The 21,380-nt window shown below is 45.1% G+C and overlaps 1 protein-coding gene across 9 annotated transcripts in view; it reads right to left on the bottom strand.

Annotated features, from left to right (window-relative positions):
• Positions 1 to 21,380, bottom strand: part of OS9 (OS9 endoplasmic reticulum lectin) — a 241,551-nt gene that overhangs the window by 55,532 nt on the left and 164,639 nt on the right. For 5 of the 9 annotated variants that reach the window (XM_085654567.1, XM_085654564.1, XM_085654561.1 and 2 more), the window contains exons 11-12: positions 2,923 to 3,156; positions 1,602 to 1,797 (exon numbers count right to left, since the gene is read on the bottom strand). In XM_085654567.1, coding sequence (XP_085510693.1) covers positions 1,602 to 1,797; positions 2,923 to 3,156 — 430 coding nt within the window. The remainder of the gene's footprint in view (positions 1 to 1,601; positions 1,798 to 2,922; positions 3,157 to 21,380) is intronic. The other 4 variants (XM_085654566.1, XM_085654565.1, XM_085654562.1 and 1 more) reach the window with 1 other exon arrangement.

Consider the following 21,380-nt stretch of genomic DNA (forward strand, 5'->3'; position numbering starts at 1 on the left):
ATTCCTAGAGCCGGGCCTGATTGACAGGGCTTCCTCTGCTTTCATTTTTCATGTCGCAACAAAGAAGCGCACTTTTATTGCTAAACAACAATGACTGCAAAAGTTCCGAAAGACAATTAGATTTTTGTTGGAAGCTGCTATATCATCCTGTTGCTGCACAAAGACAGGGCCCGCAGAGCAGGGGGAATAGCTGCATTCAAGCTTGCAATTTGACACGTTCTTTCACTTTACATGCGATTTCTCAATTTGTTCAAACTGCGTTTTTATGACTTTTAGATCAATTTTTAGTGTTCAAACCTGAGCTTCTTTCATGTTACAAAGAGAGCCGCCCCATCTCCTGTCATTTCGGCCCCCTCCCTGATCTATAACCTACTTCTCTGGACTTGATAATGGAGGAAGGAGTGCTGTAGCGTCGTTACATCATGCATCACGAACAACTTGCATTGCGACCACCCATGCACCTTGTTGAATTCAATTTTTTTTCTATGGCCTTTGTAAATATAGGACCTACATTTACAAAAGTTACTAAGGATTCCGTATGGTCCCGTTATTTGCCAACTGTGTCCACTGGCGGACTCGGAGCGGACTCGGTCCATAAAATAGTGGCAGCGTGTTTCTCAAAATCAATCAATTGCACGCAAACAGGTCACCGATGCACACAGAGGACAATAATTAGAGGGAAGACTGCCTGCAACACTTCTATGCACTAGAACCGTCCAGGGCAGAAACCACCAGAATGGTAACTTAACTCTCATTCAATCGCTTAAGCAAGCAGTGTACGAAGATCTGCAATTTGCTTTGCTATCCATCCTGTTAAGTACTGCAAAAACTAATGGAAGTTTTGAAAGGAGGAGGGAAAGGAGATATGTACTTGGACATTGTAAAGAGTAAGGGTAGCATGTACAGATGCCTGATTGTGCATGCCTGCTGTAAGGTAGAAATATCACAACTCGGATGGCTGAGTATCTTACAAAGAATGCCTAAAATTAAGATATGTTAATGGTAGGCTAACAGGCGACTGGAGCCTGTATTTTAAGGCCAGTGGCCTATTGGTGTATCAGGAAGTTATTCCAAACAATTCATAAATCTATTACTGTAAAATGAATTACTCTACATTCTGTGTAACAGATAGACTGTGAAGGGGAGCGACAATGGATAGGAAAAGCAGCAGAGATGTGTTTCCTTGGCATTGTTTAAAACTCTCACTTTCTCCAAGGCAGGAAGACGCCAAAGCTATCTAAAGGTACTTCCTAGAGATTTGTGGGAAACAACCAGCCCTGCAAGAACTTTTTTGATATACAGGCTTTCAGTAGTAACAAGTGGCCGCAAAATGCAAGCACCACAGGACAGTAACCATCACGTGACTTCGGGGTACTAGAAGGGCCTATGATGATGGCACCTTTCAGAGCTTGCCATCGTTGATGGCAAACAGGAAAGCATGTGAAGGTCAATTCTTTCCAAAATAGCAAGTTTGGACATTAATATGTTTTCCATACAGAACTATGTGTTAGACAGCAACATGGCCCTGCTGGCTAGATTTCTACTCAATACCAGTACTATCCTGTATTTACAAGCGTACAAAGCAGTAAAGCAATCAGTACCGTCAGTATTTTTGGCAGCAGGGCCTGGGTTCCCCCTTGCTAGGTCTTCAACCCCTTCTTCTTGATCAGTCCCCGGCTCAGGGTCTTTATCATCTAGCCTGTTGATCAGTTTGTTCAATGTCGAGGCCAGATATTTGGATGCTTGCTTCCGGTCAAACTCTCCTTTCAGGCCCTCAGCAGCCAGCTCCTCCTGAGTCTGTAAAAGAATGACACTGAGAAGGTGCACGCATTTTATGCCCCAGTGAAACGGTCAGGCCACACTTTCAAACCCAAGACAACTGCTTAAACACCCCCTATGTCTCAGTATTCTTACACTTGCACATTCAGGGGTAATATGCCACATGGGATCCTGTTAGATGGGGAGCACAGATGCATAATACATCTAGACCAATTTAAGTACTATATGGACAGGAAAGGCCCACGGATAAAAAGTGAATGAACGACCAAAGCATGCATCATCTCATTATGACCAGCCTAGGAGTGCTGGCCGAGGCAAGCATTAGCCAGGATGGACAAGCCAAGTGTCACAGGCCAACCCTAGAACTCCACGGTTAGGGATGTGTGTCAAAATAAGCATACACTAGGCTGAGAGGCTCCAGGATGCACAAAACAAGAAAATAATCTAAAAAAACAAATTCCCTTTTGTACCTTGACCACTACAAGTAATCCAATAAGTATGGACTGAAAGATGTGCAAGGTAATATTATAGTAATCAGTATTTTTAATCAACACCTGTCTCTTGTTCTTATTCAAAAACATTTATTAACATTCATATACAAAAATGTCTTTATTAAAAAAAATTTAGTCATTGACCGTCTTACAGAAATTCACCAGTTCGCATACATTCATCAACCAAACTTACATGCTAAATAATATCACAGTGTGTCTATCATCCATGGGTTATTAAAAAAAGGACATAATTGCAATAAAAATATGTTTTTTTAATTAATATAGTACAAAAGGGAATTCGTTTTTTGAGATTGTTTAATCTACCCTGTCCCTTTTGGCTAAAGAGGGTGACTCTTAATGTTAGAGCTATGTCAAAACAAGAAAACATCACCACCCGGCAAGTGCAGATCCGAGACATATAACAAAGACAAGCATTAATGGACAATGCAGGCTCAGTGACGCAAGTTAAAGGAAGCATCAGGTCAAATCTTGATTAAAAATAACAAGGCAGAACAGAGATACCTAGCCCTTGACATGCTACAGGAGCTCGAGCAGAAGTCATCCATGCTCACTTCTGTAGCTCTGAACATTTCGGAATTCTCACTGGGTGCTGCATCAGAGCAAAAATGAGCACAGCAAAATAATAGATCACCTCATCAATTATGTTGTCAAATTCATTTTCCATTCCAGCTTTCACATCCTCTTTCATCTCGGACATTTCAGATTTGGGTAAGAGGATATCCTCAAGCTCCTTCTCAAACTCTCGGAGGAGCTCGCTCTCATCATCATCCTCTCTGGGTGGTTTCTCAGTTTGTGACACGTCCTCGCTCGTTGGGGTTTCTGTGCTTTGAGCCAACTCGTCTGGTGGTATCTCCTCATCCCCCTGCTACAAGAGACAACAAAGATGAGAGCTGATCCAACAGACTAACTTATCACCTGGGATACTTTACAGTGGACTGAGACTCCGTATTTATTTATTTATTTTTAACTTTATTTATAGTTATTGATACTGCGGTACACAATACAACATATAATCTTTGGTACATTAATCTTAGATATTTGGATGACTGAGTATGCCCACATTTACAGCACATTACATGGTATCCTGACACCGTTATCACATCACATTATGGGGTTTATCTTATTGTCCTTGCCCTCCACTGCCTTTTGATTGCACATCCTGTTGTGCCTGCAAATACTGTACCAGTGGGCTCCAAAAGTCTCTTGGTCTCGAGGTCACTGGTATCTCCTCTGCATATATTTCCAATTGTTCCTTACAATATATCATGTCCATCATCCAGTTCTTTACATTTGGAGTTCGTTTTCTGCCCCACTTCATAGCGATGCGTCATTTGGCCAATAAAAGGGCTATAGCCAGTAATTTGCAATTTGGTACTTTTTGCCTTTTAATCAGGCTTACTGAGACTCAGTATCTACTCGATTAACTTAGGGCTGATGACGAAAACATCCAATTCTAGGCTAATTTGTCTACTAAGGCAAAATGAGCGCTCAGCTGCCTGAAAGGGTATCAATCCTAGATGGATTACTCTTATGGCCCTCTACACACACCAGTGACTCGAAGAGCATTGCTTATAAATTCTAATGCCATGCTTGACTGCAAAACAGGAGCAACTAATAAAATACCAAGTAGCGGCATAGATACTACGCCATTAGAATTTTAAATTGGGACAACATAGTAAACCACGCCACTATTTCTGGGAAGGGAGAAAGGAGTGAAAGAAACGTAAGCATGTTTGTGGGTATGGAGAATGATCGGGATTATTTGTAAATTGTTTTTTTTTTTTTACATGCAGATGTGTATGTTAGATGTTCAAAATGGTAGTCATTTTAGGAACACTTCCACTAAATGCAAAGGAAGATATCAAGCAGAGACTTTTTGCCACACTGTTAATTTGCAGTTAATGAACACTGTATATTTTCATAACTGGCATCATAAATGAAGGAGTTGTGTAGGAGATTGTGCCTGCGTTGGAAGAGAAAGTTAATTGCATGTAAAAAAAGGTTTCCCAGCGTGTTTTTTTTTTTTAAAGAGGTTTATGCCGCTATGAAGAGGTCTTGGAGCAACACTTATTTTCTTCTAATCTTTGAATGACACTGGGGAACTGCTCTGTTCACAACCTTACAGCATTGAAAACTGGGGAAAAAGACCTGCTACTATGAAGCATTTCCTTTCTGTCTGGCACAAGTGCAAAACAGCACCTGTTGTGGGTTCTATGCAACTCAATATCAGCACCGGAGGCAAGGATTATGCTATCCTTTATTCACATTTTATTTCCAGCAGCCATATTACACATTAACAAACCCTCTTTCCCATTAGCACCCATGAAAAACAACCACAAAGCTGTAGCCAATCACAGGGCTGTCCATTCGTCATAGTTTCTGATCATGTCCCGTCTTCCTTCGATGCTCCAGCATCCCTGTGCTCCATATGGGGGCATGAGCTATTTCTTGATTAGATACATTGTTTTATGCTCTTACTTGTGCTTTAACAACGTACAGTGACTAAGGACCATGTTTTAGTCACAGTGGGCCGCAGGAATGCTCCCTGTGGGGCGGACTGTGCTCTAGGTGTGAGCTACATGCCGAGGACGGGTTCCTTTTCACTGCTGTCTGCAGACTGCGGTCTTAGTTACTGGCAGTGCCCGCCGCCTGCCTGGAGCCTGAATGGCCCTTTTAGGGTGTCTGTACACAAAGATATAGGCATTACAAAGCACTAAACAACTATTGCACACAAAGGGACACGCTATCCACGTAATGGCTCTCTGTTTTACACTGGGCCTTCTGAGAACTCAAAAGTGCGTGAGAAGTCCTCAGGGCAAAAGACCCACATGATCTAGCTCCCATGCCATATAAGCTTCATTGAGCCCCCAGTATTAAACGAAGCCCACACCATCCAGAGATTGGAGGAATTATACAGGCAGGACTGATAAATTTTGAGAAGCCGTAGACGCCTCTATACATAAACCTGTATCCAATGCCGTGGCTCCTCTGAAGAGGAGACTAATGCAGCTAGCACAGAAGTGCTTTCAACCACTCCCCCGGATGGAAGACCAATCTGGACTCTCAGCGGTCCCTGAACTTCGGGGGCACCTTGGATCGAGCCCTTCTAAGGTGGGTTGAAAAGAAAGCATACCAGGGAGGCGACCTTGATGCCTTTGACTGGCTCTAGAGGGCCTTTTTGTCACATAATGTCCACCCTGGAGAAGAACTCATTACTATCCTAAATTCAGGGGCCCCACTCTAGGATGCCAAGGCCCTAATACCTTGACTCCACATTTCCCAATGCCCTTTGACAGGGATGACTTCAAAGGAGACTCAGAGGCTGATTTGAAGCAGAACAGACCTTAGCACAGTTCAGCTATACCTCACTTCCGGCGCCAGGGGCCACTGTAAAGGTGGACCCCTCTAACACAGTGTCCAACATGCAGGACCAGGGGTAGATCTTCCACCCCATCCTCAGAATGGGCCCTGGGCAAGAAAGTGGCCACCTACGTGGTGGGCAGGCAGCGGAAGCTCTTGATAATGAAATTCGTAACCACCTTTGAGTGGACTGCCCTGGTTCATCTTTGGACAGCAAAGTGGCAGAAACACTAGAAATAGATACCAGAATGCCCCCCTACCTGCCAAGTATGTCTGGGATCCCAAGAAGGTGAAGGACGGTTCCTGGTGGTCATGCCACAACAAGCTCTTGCATGTCATTGGCCGGGTGATGAAAATCCATGACAGGGCAGAGGAGGCCAAGGAACTAGGATCCCTAATCTCCCCAGATCAGCTGGGCACAGCGGGCTATTATATTGTTGACTAACATTAATTGTGTTATATTGACAGAGAGACGCCAGTCACTCATAATTAAAGTTGGCTCAAAGTTGGGGGCCTGGCCACCTCGGAGGCCAGAGTCGTTGCTCAGGGAATTTTATTCAGAGACCCTTTCATAAAAGAAGTGGGCTGGTTGGTTTCAACCTTCATCTCTTTGGACAAAAGTGCAAGATTCCATCAAATGGATGTTTAAACCCAATTTTGTTTTCCACTGGGGCAAGTTGTGGCAGGGGGCGATCAACTGATCGCTTCCAATACCCAGCCCTCTACAGATGTTGAGGCTCCAGACGGGGACAATGGCAGGATCAGACCAGGGTCAGAGGCTTCTTCCCCTACATGGGCTTCCCAAGTCTTCGCCTTCAAGATGGCCGCCGAGTAAGAGCTCTGCTCGAGAGCTCTGGGTTGGGGATTACCTTATCGGTAGATATCCCTGCATTAACCCAGCCATCCAACATCAACTTTCACTCCTCTTCTTCACTCAACATGCAATCCACTGAAACTGCAATTTGATCATCGCCTACCTGTGGAAACGACCTCTCAGGATCCATCGACGCTCTAGGCAGGATTGGGGCTACAGGATCCTCGAGGTCCCTTCGCTGACCACTCCTTTATAGAAGGGCTTCCCGGACGATCCGACAATTCAGCCAAGCCTTAATTGGCCTGAAGTGCCCCCCTTGTCGGCACTTCCCCAAATCATGGATTGAGACTGTCCCTGCAGCGACCGAGCCACGAGGAGTGACGACCCCCACTTGGACGCAGCAGACTCCTACCTGTGAGCTGCCGACAGAAGGGTTCGCCTCCTTGTACAGGACCTCCGTCTCTTGTCGCGGCTAAGCATCCATGTGAAAGGGACGCCAACCAAAACCTGACCCCTGTGCCCAGTCAGGAGCGGACTGCACTCGGACTGGAGTAGGCGCCCACGAGTCTAGGGCTTACTATCTTGGTTTGGGTGAGTGCTCTTATGGTCCCGGGCGACCCCCCGTGTGTTTAGGGGGATCTGTTTGCCCTTCATCTTGCCTAGGCCCTAGGTCGCCCGGCACGGGCCTGGCATCTCGTAGACCGATTCTGACACTCGTCCCTCTGAGCGGGACTCTGGCCTTCCTTGTTTCGATGACTCCTATTCCACTGACTCGGCACAACACCTTCTGGCTGCCCGCCCTACCACCCACCCCGGGCAGGCACCGCGGAGAACTCCATCAATCGTCCCTCTGAATGGGACGCAGGTCTCCCTTGTGTCAACGACATCACTTCCTCCAAACCACCTCAATGCCTCCACCTCATTGAGCCATCACTTCGGCTTCTCCCGACGGTCTTCTGACCCTGCCTCCCCCCTCCATACCACGGCCGCAGAAGCTCTCCAGGCAACAAGGATGATCTACTGCCCTCGTTTCTGCCCTGACTCCTGGCCCCTCTCCCAACTCCCACGAGCCTGTTATTAGCATTTTTACGTTTGCCTTGCATCGCCTCACCTCTCAGTCTTGGACCTCGACCTGTTATACGCCGATGGTGAGTTTCTACCGGCCGGACCCCCCACAAGGCACTTTCTTGTTTTTCTGGGTCTGTGCCTTTGCGTCGCATCTCACTGCGCGCATTGCCTGGAGTCTGGCTCTTTTGTTCTATTTTATCCTTTTCTATATGTTGGGAGATCTCAGAGCCCTCCTGCAATGTGGGCCTGCTGACTCTGTGACGGTTAGATCTCCCAGAGGAAAGTGACCGCACCAGCCTGACTGTATAACTTTGTCTGTGGATTCATTGGTGCGTGGGGCTCCTGCTCAACTTCTGAGGATTGCATCGGGGGCACCCATTTTGTTTGGTCAGCTTAGTCGATGCTCTCTGGCATCCATTTTATTTCCTCTGGGCTCAAAGTTGGACGCCCCATCCCCCATACTCGGCTGGGCATAGAAATAGAAAGGAGCTGACCCCTCATTCTTCCTTTAGTGGCCATCTTGGAATGGGCATGTGGTCATTATTTCTCACTCCTGGGCAGGCTGTTGAATGGGATAAGGACTGGCTACACCCACTGCTTTTGGGGTCCATATTGGAGTTGGCCTGTGGACATCATTCTCTTCACACCAGGGCTGGCATAGCTAAGAGAAAAGAGCCATTACACCCCCTGCTTTTGGGAGCCATCTTGGAGTGGGCTTGTTGACTTGATAACTTTACCACTACACACCTAGGCAGGGCATAGATAGAGAAAAGGACCGTTACACCCCCTGTTTTTGGGGGCCATCTCGGTGGCCATCTTGGAGTGTGGGCAGCTTGGAGTGTGGGCAACTTGGTCAATATCCCTCACACCTGGGTCCTGAAGACATTATTCCACAATCCTGTGCCTGGAATTTTTCACTTTAACAGCTTCCTCCCTCCACTGACAAGGCATTAGTATCGGGTAACAGTCACACCACCACAATGGAGCTAAGCCCCGATCCCTCAGGATCCAACGCTGTCATCATCAACTACCCACCCAACCTTCTACTATTGTACTAATAAGGGTTCTAGAGTCAATGATCTTATTTTCTACACCAGGAAAAGAGCATGCTGGCGAAGTCTTCTATTCCATGTTCCGAATAGCAGGTACCAGGAAAACACCCCACGGTCTCAAGCTCACAACAGCACCCTCATCCACACTCAATGCCAATTTCACCATCACCCTATATAACAATGGTATCATCCTAATCCAAGCGTCCTACATCAATCTAGTTAAGTTAGCCACTATCTTCCCATTTCTCAAAAATGGCTTCAGCGAAATCCATTGACACCCACACTCTCTTTACCATCTCTCAGGACCTGTTGAGTCTGCCCCCCTCCTCTTCGGGAAGACCCTCACTCTACCTAAACCACTCCTCGCCGCTAGACCATCAAAGAGCGGCTCTGTCCCCTATCGACGTGCCCCAACCAGGAAGGCCCCCCTCTCCATATAAACCACTCCTCACCACTAGATATTCACAGAGCGGTTCTGTCCCCTGTTGACCTGCCCCAACAAGCTAGACCCTCGACTCAGAGGACGAGAGACTCCTTGGGCTTACTAGGAGCACATCCAGCCAGTCCGATCCTATCTGTTGCTCAACCGGAGAGACCCCAGTGTGACCGATTCACACTACTGCTTGATCCCTCGTCCCTCAGCTTTTTCCCTACGACGCATACTAGGCTGGAATCCGGACAAACGCCCACCACCGATCATGCTTGTTCAACCCCATTCATTCCAGTTTGGACTGTACCTAACCCTCAGCTCATTGATCACACCCCCCTTGCTAATGCTCCAACCTCACTATTAATAGGACATGGAACTCCACCAGTCCCAAATGATCAACTTCCTCCCCAGGAACCATTCACCCCCTCTGCAGACTCTACGGTCCTACACCAAGACCCTCCTTCCCCACTCGCTTTCCCTACACCCCCTCAAGTCCAACACTCTGACTTGGCAGCGCGCCTAGATGACATATCTCTCCAGTTGTACCTTCTCACCTCTGAGCTACATGAACTGAAAGCCCTCTATAATGATTTTTCCCCAGTGATCAGCTCTCTCCTCACGTCTACGCATTTGCCTAGCGCTTCCTCAAGCGTTAGTGATCGCAGGGATCAATCAACCTTTAGCACCCTCCATCCTAAAATCCATTCCCCTACCTCCCAGAAGATGTGTGACCCACCTGACGTCCACTGATCTCCAGGACCCTCACAACTCTTAACCTACCTGGTACACCCCCATAAACTTGACGAGAAAAATACAACCCATCCATTCAAAACCGTACAGAGAACCTCCACGCAATCTTAGAGGCAGTAACATTGACAACCTCACTCATGTGACCGTCACCCAGACGCCTTCCTCCCCTAATTCGTTAAATGTGTATTACTTAATTGCAGATCAGCAAGTAAACATGCCTCCGATATCTTCGACCTCATCCAACACAAGGACTTCGACATTATCATCCTCACTGAAACTTGGCTAAACCCCTCTTCCACTCCTATCTTAGACCTCCTAGTTCCTCCCTCTCACAACATAATTAGGCTAGACAGAACCTGGAAGTTGGGTGGTAGCCTAGCCTGTATTCACAGAAACACACTCTCCATCTCACAATTAGAGTCCTCTACTCCTTCCTCCTGTGAATACATTTGTTTCAGCATCTCAAGCAAGAACCTACCGGTCTGTAAACTTCACTCCTTCTACCATCCCCCGGGAGACAAGCTGCCCTTCATCGAGCAACTAATGGAAATCATCTCTGCTAACGTTGATTAAACCATGGCCCAAATCTTCCCCGGGTGATTTCAACCTTCACTGGTCTAACCCCAACGACCTCGCTGTATCCTGCCTTAAGTCATTCTTAAATGATCAAGATCTGACTCTGCACTGTGACCAATAAACTCATATTAAAGGCAAAACTTTAGACCTCATTATCTCGAATGAGCAGACCATCACCTTGGATTCCATTACTCCGTGTGACTGGTCCGACCACCACTGCATCTTCTTTTATATCAAAAGGGAGATGTCGATGAGGATAGCTCAACCAACGAAATTAAAGATATGGAAAAGGGACCTCAGATAAATAAACTCCAATGAAATAGCGGCCCACTGTAAATTGGCCCTCGCCTCCCAAGCTAACTTAGTTGAGGTGCAATCACTCACCGACTCTTGCAATTCGACCATCTCCAACATCATGGATGACATTGCTCCAATACAACAACAAAAAATGCCTCAATAAAAATATCCAAACCCTGGTATAATGACAACCTAAACACGGAAAGCCACAATCTAAGATCACTCGAACGTTCCTGGCGATCCAATCCCTCTTCGGACCAACTAAAACTCCTTAGAGAGGCTAGGAGCCTCTACAACGAACAAATTAAGAGCGCTAAGGCTGACTACTTCAGACACCAACTGGACCAAGCGGCAAACCGCCCCAAGAAACTCTTCAAATTGGTCAAACAGCAATCAGGAATAGGTCCTCTCTGACCCTAGTGGCAGCCCTCCCTCTTGTGACAAACTTGCTGCTTTCTTCATGGGGAAAGCAAGACTCATCTCCATTGACCTTGCTACTAAGAAGGCTCTATTGTCTTCCTCCAGGGACATATCACCCCATGACCTCTTAGGAAAGCACAGATCTACCAGCCTGTTCACCAAGAACAATGCGTCATGGTGCACCTTTACTCCACTTAGTGAAAAAGACATCTACAAGATCCTTCAGAATATCAACCCATCCAACCACTTCAGTGATCCGTTACCCCCGGCCATCTTCAAAGAAATCAAGAATGTACTCATCCTCACCTGGACAAGGATTGTTAACGCTTCACTTTCAGAAGGCATGATCCCCGACTGCCTAAAAGCAGCTCAGGTATCACCTATACTAAAAAATAAATCTAACGCAGTCAAAGCGGATCTCAATAACTTCCGTCCCATCTCAAACATCCCCACCCTTGCGAAACTCATAGCAAAATTGCGTACAATCCCAACTCTGTGCTGACATAGAGAATTTCCAACTCCTTGACCAGCATCAATGAGGCTTTCGGAAGGGGCATAGCACCGAGTCGGTGCTAACTCATGTTATGGATGACTTGTTAAGAATGCTTGACCAAAACGAATCCTGCTTCTTGATCCTCCTTGACCTTTCCTCCGCATTCGTCACAGTTAATCATGACAACCTCCTCGCCATTCTGAAAAATAGGATGGGTTTTTCTGGTCAGGTGCTACATTGGTTCTCGTCCTTCCTCCACCACAGATCTCAAAGGGTCAAGGCAAACCACTCTCTCTCCCAGCCCTCTCCAGTTCCCATGGGGGTTCCCCAATGATCCGCCCTATCTCCGATCCTCTTCAAACTGTTCTTAGAACCATTAGCTAACTCTTTAAACTCCACAAACACCCTCTTCCATAGGTATGTGGACGATACCCAACTCTATTTGAAAATCTTTTCCTCGGAAAACATCATCTCACTCAACATGACCCTAATGTCTACTCAAAACTGGTTAACTGAGAACCATCTCCTGCTCAACACCTCCAAAACGGAATTCTTGGTCATCTCCCCTCCGAACTACACCCCCAAGCTTGACATCTGGTTGAATCACCTCACTGCTTTCAACTGCACTCCTCTCATCACAGACTAAGCCGAGTCACCTTGGGATAAGCACCTGAATATGAAAAATCACATCAGTAAGGTGTGCAAGGGAGAAAACCACATGATGAGGACACTCAAATATCAAACCTTTCCTTCCACAAAACGATTTCAAGCAGGTGGTGCAAGCGCTTGTCCTGCCGAGGCTTAACTATGGCAGCACGACCCTCTGTGGCCTTCCCAAATACTCCCTGGCTCCATTAAGAGCATCACTGAATACAGCAGCTAGACTGGTTACAGGCTCCACGCGAAACAAGCACTTATCCCCAGTCCTAAAATCTCTCAAATGGTTGCCTTATGAAGCACGTATTCAGTTAAAGATCGTCGTTCTGGCACACAAAGCCCTTCACTTCAATACTCCCAGGTACCTTGCGCAAAAACTTGAGCTTTCTTGTGGTGCAAGAGCCTCAAGAATTGCCAATACTTTCCTTTTGAAACCACTCATCCTTAGGAAAAAAAGAACTTGTCACAGAGCCCTCTCCGGCGCTGCCCCAAAGATATGGAACTCTCTTCCACTGGAAGTACGCCGAATCTCTTCAACGACGGCGTTCAAATTGGGAGCCAAAAAATTCTTTAGGAATAAATTCTTACCCTAATTAGGCTAGGCTCACCTGCCCGAAGACATTGTTCTTACTTCCATTGTACCATCATTTGTTATTGCTCCTTTTTTTTTGTGCAACTGTCCCTGAATCTGCGATCATCCCTGTTTTTTACTCCTACTTGATGTCAATTTTGCATTTATGTCCTTCCCCCCATGCTATTGTAAAGCGCTCTGATATCCCTCGGGATCTTGTTTGCGCTATATAAAACATTATAAATAAATAAATAAATAAATAAAATAAGTCACCAGTGTTCCAGAGGGACCAGCAACCGGTCTTCGGTACACTGTAAGCATCCACCGTTTCCCCTGTCAATAGTATGGGGCACGTTTTCTCCCCAATTGGCAGACACCAATATCAGATGCATGGGTTCTTCAAAAGGTCCAAGTATCCCAGATAGACTTTTATGGTTCCCTCATACCAAAGCTCACACCTCGTCCCCTCATCTTCTTAGAACAGATTGCCTCCGTAGTGGAGGTGCATATAATGGAGCTACTCGCCAATGGCACAATAGAACCTACTTTGGATCATTCTAAGGTTTTCTTAAGCAATATTTTTCTTGTGAAAAAGTTGGTCTGGGGAGGGGGGAGTGATGTGGGGAAGGTGTCAGTGCCCCTTCATGAATCTCCAAGAGTTCAACACATGGCTGATTTCTCGCCACTTCAGGAAGGATGCCATTCACCTCTTAAGAGATCTCCTGAGCCCAGCAACTGGATGGTCCATTTGGACCGCATGGACGCATATCTTACGGTTCATGTTTACCCACCCCATCGTAGATTACAAAAATTCATTCAGGAAGCTTAGACTTTCGAATTCCCAATTCTTCCACTTGGGTTTTCCTCAGCACCAAGGTGCTTCACCAAGGAGCTGAACCCGGCAATGGAATACCTCCGATACAGATGCAGATGCCTCACAGTATACCTCAACAACATTCTTTTAACAGAGAAATACCCAAGGAGCCTAGAGGAATGGCTCCCGATAATGGTGGACCTATAGGAGGGCCTCTGTTTCATCAGCAATAAAAATAAATCTACTTTATCCCAAACCCAGAACACCATATTTCTGTGGTTTCGGATAGCTTTTACTCAGGCGACGCATGGTCTACCATCATGAAAAATATGCAAAATAAGGCAGAAAATTTGCAAAAGCTTGCTAAACCAAGGACACTGCCGAGTCACATCGCAATCCTAGTGGGTCTACTATCTTGATCATCCAAGCCAGTTCCCGGGCCCTCTCCATTACAAAGACCCCCAAAAAAACACACCTTCCGAGGGGTCTCATGTATTCAAAGATGGCCCCTCTATCAGATGACAAGGCAGAGATAGGCTGGTAGATTTCATGCATGAAGACCTGGAATGGGAGAGCAATATTTGGCTCCCAACCAGATGTAATCATAGAACTGGATGCCAGCAGAACCGGCTGGGGGACCAGGTGAGGGAATTCTACACAGGAAGAAAAAGGTCTGCTCAGGGAAAAGATCAAATGCTTGACATTGCTAATGAGGTCCTTCGCAGTGTTATGCTGGATGAAGACAAGGAGCCAATGTTGTGCCCTACTGAAAACGGACAATATTGCGGAATTTCGATAAATAAACTACCTGGGGAGATCTCTGAACCTCTTAGAACTCACCAAGACCTTCTGGAATCACTGCCTAGAACATCAGATCTCATGACAGAGTAATACATTCCAAGGAACCTGCAGGACATGAGCTCATGGAAATTAGGCCAGAGGGTATTCTGTACGATCTTGAACAAAGGGGCCTGTTCGTGACGGACCTCTTTACGTCTCGTCTGGATCACCTGCTATACAGTTACTTCAGTTGAGGCCAGATCTGAAGGTGGCATCAACAGACGCTTTTCGTCAGGGCTGGTCGATGAAAGTAGGGTGTTAGTTTATCTTGTTTTCAAGGATAATGATATGCTACGATATAGTGTCTTGATATAGCACACAACTTACTTTCAGAGGAGTATCTCGGCGCTATGCTGATCGTTGCAGATGAAGGCATTCTAGAATAACCACATTTTTAGCATCTTGTTAAAATCTGGGAAGTCTGTTTCTAGTTCGAAGATGAAGTGGAAGTTTGTTCCAGTGGAGTGGGGCCATAAAGGAGAAGGATCTGTCCTAGAATATAGATATGCGGATGCATGGGGTCAGCAGGAACGCTTGGTTTGAGGACCTTAGTCGTCTGGATGGCAGGTAGTAACTGAGTTGTGAGGACAAAAATGCTGGGCGGGCCCTGTGAAGGGCCTTATGTGTCAAACAGCAGAGTTTAAAGACAACCTGCTTTCTGAGCAGGCAGCCTATGTAGTTTCCTTAAGACAGGGGAAGAGGAGGATCGTACCGGAAGATCAGTCGGGCAGCTGTATTCTGCATTACCTGCAGCTTGGTAAGCAGGGTGTCATTTACTGTAACCAGTAAAGTGTTCCCATAGTCCAGGTGACTGGTTATAAGAGCGTGGACAAGGGTTTTTCCAGAGGAATCCGGGATCCAGTGAAACACTTTTTTTTAGAAGCCTCATTGTCGCATAGCAGGAGCCAAATATGGAATATGGCATTAACTTGATCCATGATGGAGTGTGATTGGTCTATTTTCACTCCAAGATTTTTCACCTAATGCTTAGGTGCGGGGGCTGGACCATGTTCAAGGGGCCACCAGTCTGCTGACCATAGCCATACCCTGTTTGCTTTGCCAAATAGCATGATCTCTGTCTTCTCTCTGTTTAGTTGGAGGTTGTTATTATTCATCCAACCAGCAATTTCCCCGAATGCAGCCCACACATTTTCTTTCACTTTATCTGAATCGGGGCCGAACAACAGCATCTCCTGCAATTGACCCACAGAGCAGAATTGAAAATCGGTCAAAATAGCTGTGGCGTCTGGATGCGGATATTTTCAATCAGATTCTCTTTCCAGACTGGCTGAGAAGTTCTTATAAACTGTATCAATCTTAACTTTGAAAAAGTGGGCTAGACCATCACAAAGGTCTTGAGAAGCCACAATTGTGGAGGCAAAGGCAAGTGGTTTTATAAAGCTGTTTAATGCTTAATAACTCTATAGTGGAGTTGCCCAGGTTGGCAAGTGACAAAGTTAGATGTGCTTTTTGAGCTGCCTAAATGATGTCACGATAGGTTCCTAGCTGGTACGGTATTCTAATTTATCCTGAGGGGACTTGGTAAGGTGCCATCTGCGTTCATGACGCTTGCAAAAAGACTTTTCCTGATGCAGGGTGTCAGCGAACCACGGAGCTCTTTTCCTAGGGGAGACGGACATTAATTTTTTAAGAGGGGTTAATTGATCGAGTGTGGTAGTAAGTGAATCATGGTATGCAGACAAAGCTGTATCCACATCAGAGTAGGAAGCAGGAGGGAAAACCTTAAAGCCCTCACTAAAAGTAGAGGGAATAGTTGGTTTGCAAAGGCACCGAGGTCTGTTGGCCTCTTTCCTAGGAGAATGCATCTCTCTGCTCAGGCATGAAGGGAGCGGGCAGAACGATTGGTGGTGACCCTGCTATGGAGTTCTCAAGTCTGGTTTTCAGTTCTGATGGAATTTTCCTGTGAAATCGCCAATCTACCCTCCTCTGTTTCAGGATCTCCTTAGGGACCCTGGGGGGAATCTCACAACTTGATAATGCAAGGCACATTACATCTCATTACATGGAAGACTACCAGGAATAATGGAAGTTCCAGGGTCTTTCAAGACAAGCTGAGACCTTGCTCGGCAGAGCTGGGGTGGATGGCACAGTCAAGAGGAATAAAATCGGCATGGTCAAGATAGTTGGCTTGGGCGTGCTGAAGAGTCTGGATCCCATGGGGACAAACATAGTTCACGTCCTAAATTGCCTTACCAACATGTTATGTAGGTCAGTTAATACATTCAGATTGGTTTTTCAGTCAACATCTCACCATCAAGGGCCTCCTGGTGGGTGAACCCCAATTGGCTATCAAACTACTTAGGGACATCATATTCTCTCTTCCTCCTGAACCAAGGTACTCTGTCCTCTGGGATGTAAACAGGGTGTTCCATCTCTTCCTGTCCTGGCAGGATAATAAATAGCTCTCAAAGAAAGGGCTAACGAAAAAGTTTGCCGTGCTCCAGTGTCTATTCTTCTGCAGAGGAGTCTTGGATGTAAGAGCCCTGGATATAACAGGTAGGGTGTTTACCCTGAAAGAGGTCACTTTAAATAGATTCAGGAGAACAAAGTGTGATTATAAAGGGAGGCCATACCCTTAAAAAATGTAGATTTCCAAAGAGGTCCACACATCATTTAACATGCCAAGTTCACTTAAATACACATTTTTAATTTATTTTTAAAAACGTAATTTTATAACAAATCATTTCATTTTGAGGAACATTACAGAAGTCGACAAGCTGTATAAACAGAGAAAATTATATTTTAAAAACAAAGGCTTTAAGAATTGTCAACAAGGAAAAGTGTAGTGCAGGACAAGTGAAGATTATATGATTAAGATCTTGTATACTAATATTACATAAAACACAAATTCTTTCCTTAGCTGGTTGGTTCCGCTATCTGACTATTAAACAATTCAGAGGTAAAATGTTCATTCTCAGTAGCAAGAAGAGATCGTAAATATCATGATGAAGGTTCCAGGTTAAATACATTTGAGGACTTTTCGAATAGCATGAGGATATAACTGGAGCAAACTTTCCCTTTTTTGTTAAGCAAAAATCAATATCGATCCTCAGACAGAGACTGGCAGAGAACTGTTTTAACAGATATTTTAACTGGAAGAAAGACAAACCAGTGAAATCAACCTGCTGTATCTTAAAAGGTTTTAGTGCAAAATTAAAATTTAGGTAAAACGTTTCCTTCTTCAAATTCAACATTTCTAAGTATTTAATAAATTCTCAGCACTACTGAATAGGTGATGACCCCAACATAGCACTGCAGCTATGGCCAGCACAAAGGTACTGATTAGACCAAATTTTAGTCTAATAGCCCGAGTTGCAGCAAGTGTATTCAATTTGCTTTGATCACTCAATATTTGACCTTCAATTAAAAAAAAAAATCTCATTTGTTACATCAAATAGATCTGAAACATTAAGTAAAGTCGGGGAATTTTTAAACAGCGAATCAACAATGATAGGTCAAAATGCAAACGACCTAGAACCATTAAAACAAACCTTGGTCCACTAGCTTGATGTAATTCCTGGCAAGAAATATGCTCAATACATTCCTTTTCCTTTAAGATGCCTGAATAGATTTTCCCCAAAGAAGGATAACTTCTAAATCTTCATGGCCCAAGTTCCATTGAAAAATAATTTTCTTTAAGGATCTATGTTCCTTAAAAATCTGAACCTTTCTTTTTAAGAAAGGGATATCAGCAAACTGTTGCAAACATAGCCTAGGATTATCTAGGACCTTAGGAGTTAAGTCTAAAAAGACAATACCATCTATGAATAATAAACCAGACAAACCTCTAGCCCCTATTCTCAGGAAATCCCCCATAAGTTCATTCGGGGGGGGGGGGGGAGGGGGGGTAAATATTAACACAACAATAAAGGGGCTAACAAACAGCCTTCCTTTAGTGACGTTCCAATGTCATTTGTGGCAATATGCATGAAGGGATACATGAGCATGACAGAATAAATCCATCCTCTGGATGAGAAACCATGGTATATTGCCATTCGAAAGCCACATAAAGCAGTCTCTTCTCCCACAATTGCTAGATAGGTTTGGTGGGTCAGCAGGAAGCGGACACAAAGATTTTTGGGGGCACATTCTGTGGGAGGGGCCATGGCTTCCAACAAGGCATTTGCTTTGGCGTGCAAGATTGTAAGACCTCTTAAATGCAGACTGGTTGTCAGACTCTACTTTTAAGTGACTAAACTTTAAATCCATCTCAAATATGACTACTATGGTGGTCAGCAAACTTTAAACAAGCATAATCCTGGCCTCTGGTCCGACATACAACAATACATTTCCTAGATATCATAAGGGAAAGTCTCAATTCTTAATAGGACAGGAAGGCCAGGATTATTTCCATCAGACAATCAGGAATTCACCTTCCCACCCAGGGCCTTCTCTTAAAAGGTTCACTACAATTATGGATGTATTTATCAGGTAGGTAATTCACTCTCTTCATGCAGTAATGGTTTCTCTGATAGTTATCTTTTAGAGTAGCTATGATTTTTTTTTATCTACTGCAGATTCCCACATTATAAACAAATACTGTTTCAAGTAACAGGATAAAATAATTCAAACACAAAGAACATTACAAGCACTTGCCAATCAGCTACCAAAAGTAACATACCTATTCTATACCTGAAAGTTAACAAAAGACTAATTTAGATTTCCGCCCAGAGGAGACACTAACCTTTCAGCATCTTGAGAATTGAGTCCACATTTCTTTTTCCAAGTGTCAGCCAGAGCAATAATACCCAGAAGAGCAAGAATATAATTTTTACCACTTACAGAGGAAGCTGTTTCATACTGTGGCTCGTTTTCTACTGATAACATTTGATGCTGGAGGCTACTCATTAAGAGATACATTTCTCTGAATCTCTCACTTTAACCCCTGATCCACAGACCGTGGAGATGTTCTTCTTTGAATTATGTCTTTTTCAAGGTGTCACAGTTCGAGAAGGCAACTGGAAGAGTGACTGACTGATGGCTTGGGTTGCATGAAAATCAAAAACAGCAAGCCAAAGGGCTTCAAAACGTAAGAACTAGTAATCTTTTTTAACAAAATGCAAAACAACCCATCAACAGACCCAGCTGTCATACAACTAACTCCTCTGGGGGAAGTCACAGAAACAATGACAGATGGACAGACATTTCACATCAACTGTACGGGAGCTCATGTATATCATCACCTTTCCAAATAGGAGTAAAACTTCACTTGAGGAAATTCTCTTTTAAGTCTGAAAATTAAGTACTGAACCACTGGTCTTTTATAAAAGTATTTCTGGTTCAGCAGTGAACTTTCAACAATGTTCACAAAACTAATTCTCAAAGATCAATATTTAGGTCTTGAGTTGGGTCAAAGTGGAAGATTAAGCACAGCATAGTCTCAAATTAAAAAATCATTGTCTAGAAGAATCACATTTGGAAAGACGCTGCATACAGAATCATTTACACTTGTGGGATATTTCTCCCATTAAAGGTCTTCTGGAAAATTCTCATTGGAAGCTGAAAAGCAGAAGTAGAAAGATCTGCCTCTTTAAGAGTCATGAAGGTCCTCAATTCAAGGTAAGACTTAAAAAAGGAGACTTAACACAATAGTTGAAGTGACAGAGTCTTGTAATGTTCTGTGCAGAAGCAGGACTTATGAAAATCAAGGAGTGTGCAGTCACTTATACAGTGCAACAGAAGAAGACAGTTTCTGAACAAGTAAAGGGTCATGGTTTCAATTTCTCGCTTGATTAAATATTTCAATTGCCACTCTGCCTGGTACCTCTTCTACATGCCACGCCACGCATACTTGCACGCACTCTTGAGCATAGGTGTATCCGCCGACGCTGACCTTCAGGGACCATTTTCATTGGGGGAACACGACTGGTAGGTGTAGCAGTGTGCGACCAATCTGATGTAACTTTATATTCAGGCTCCCTTGAGCCGGTGGAGTCGACGGACTCATGGTTACGCACCTGCGCGCTAAGAGAGGTACTAGACCTGATTATGTTTTTAGCAGCTTACACAGCAACCCCACTCTCATTTTCCTACTCCCTGCTGACGAGAGGCAACTACCTCGAAACACGTGTCCAGGGATGGCACACGCCACGCATACTTGCACGCACTCTTGAGCATAGGTGTATCCGCCGACGCTGACCTTCAGGGACCATTTTCATTGGGGGAACACGACTGGTAGGTGTAGCAGTGTGCGACCAATCTGATGTAACTTTATATTCAGGCTCCCTTGAGCCGGTGGAGTCGACGGACTCATGGTTACGCACCTGTGCGCTAAGAGAGGTACTAGACCTGATTATGTTTTTAGCAGCTTACACAGCAACCCCACTCTCATTTTCCTACTCCCTGCTGACGAGCGGCAACTACCTCGAAACACGTGTCCAGGGATGGCACACGCCACGCATACTTGCACGCACTCTTGAGCATAGGTGTATCCGCCGACGCTGACCTTCAGGGACCATTTTCATTGGGGGAACACGACTGGTAGGTGTAGCAGTGTGCGACCAATCTGATGTAACTTTATATTCAGGCTCCCTTGAGCCGGTGGAGTCGACGGACTCATGGTTACGCACCTGTGCGCTAAGAGAGGTACTAGACCTGATTATGTTTTTAGCAGCTTACACAGCAACCCCACTCTCATTTTCCTACTCCCTGCTGACGAGAGGCAACTACCTCGAAACACGTGTCCAGGGATGGCACACGCCACGCATACTTGCACGCACTCTTAAGCATAGGTGTATCCGCCGACGCTGACCTTCCGGGACCATTTTCATTGGGGGAACACGACTGGTAGGTGTAGCAGTGTGCGACCAATCTGATGTAACTTTATATTCAGGCTCCCTTGAGCCGGTGGAGTCGACGGACTCATGGTTACGCACCTGCGTGCTAAGAGAGGTACTAGACCTGATTATGTTTTTAGCAGCTTACAC

This window comes from Triturus cristatus, chromosome 4_1, assembly GCF_964204655.1.
Source record: "Triturus cristatus chromosome 4_1, aTriCri1.1, whole genome shotgun sequence".
Taxonomy (NCBI): Eukaryota; Metazoa; Chordata; class Amphibia; order Caudata; family Salamandridae; genus Triturus; species Triturus cristatus.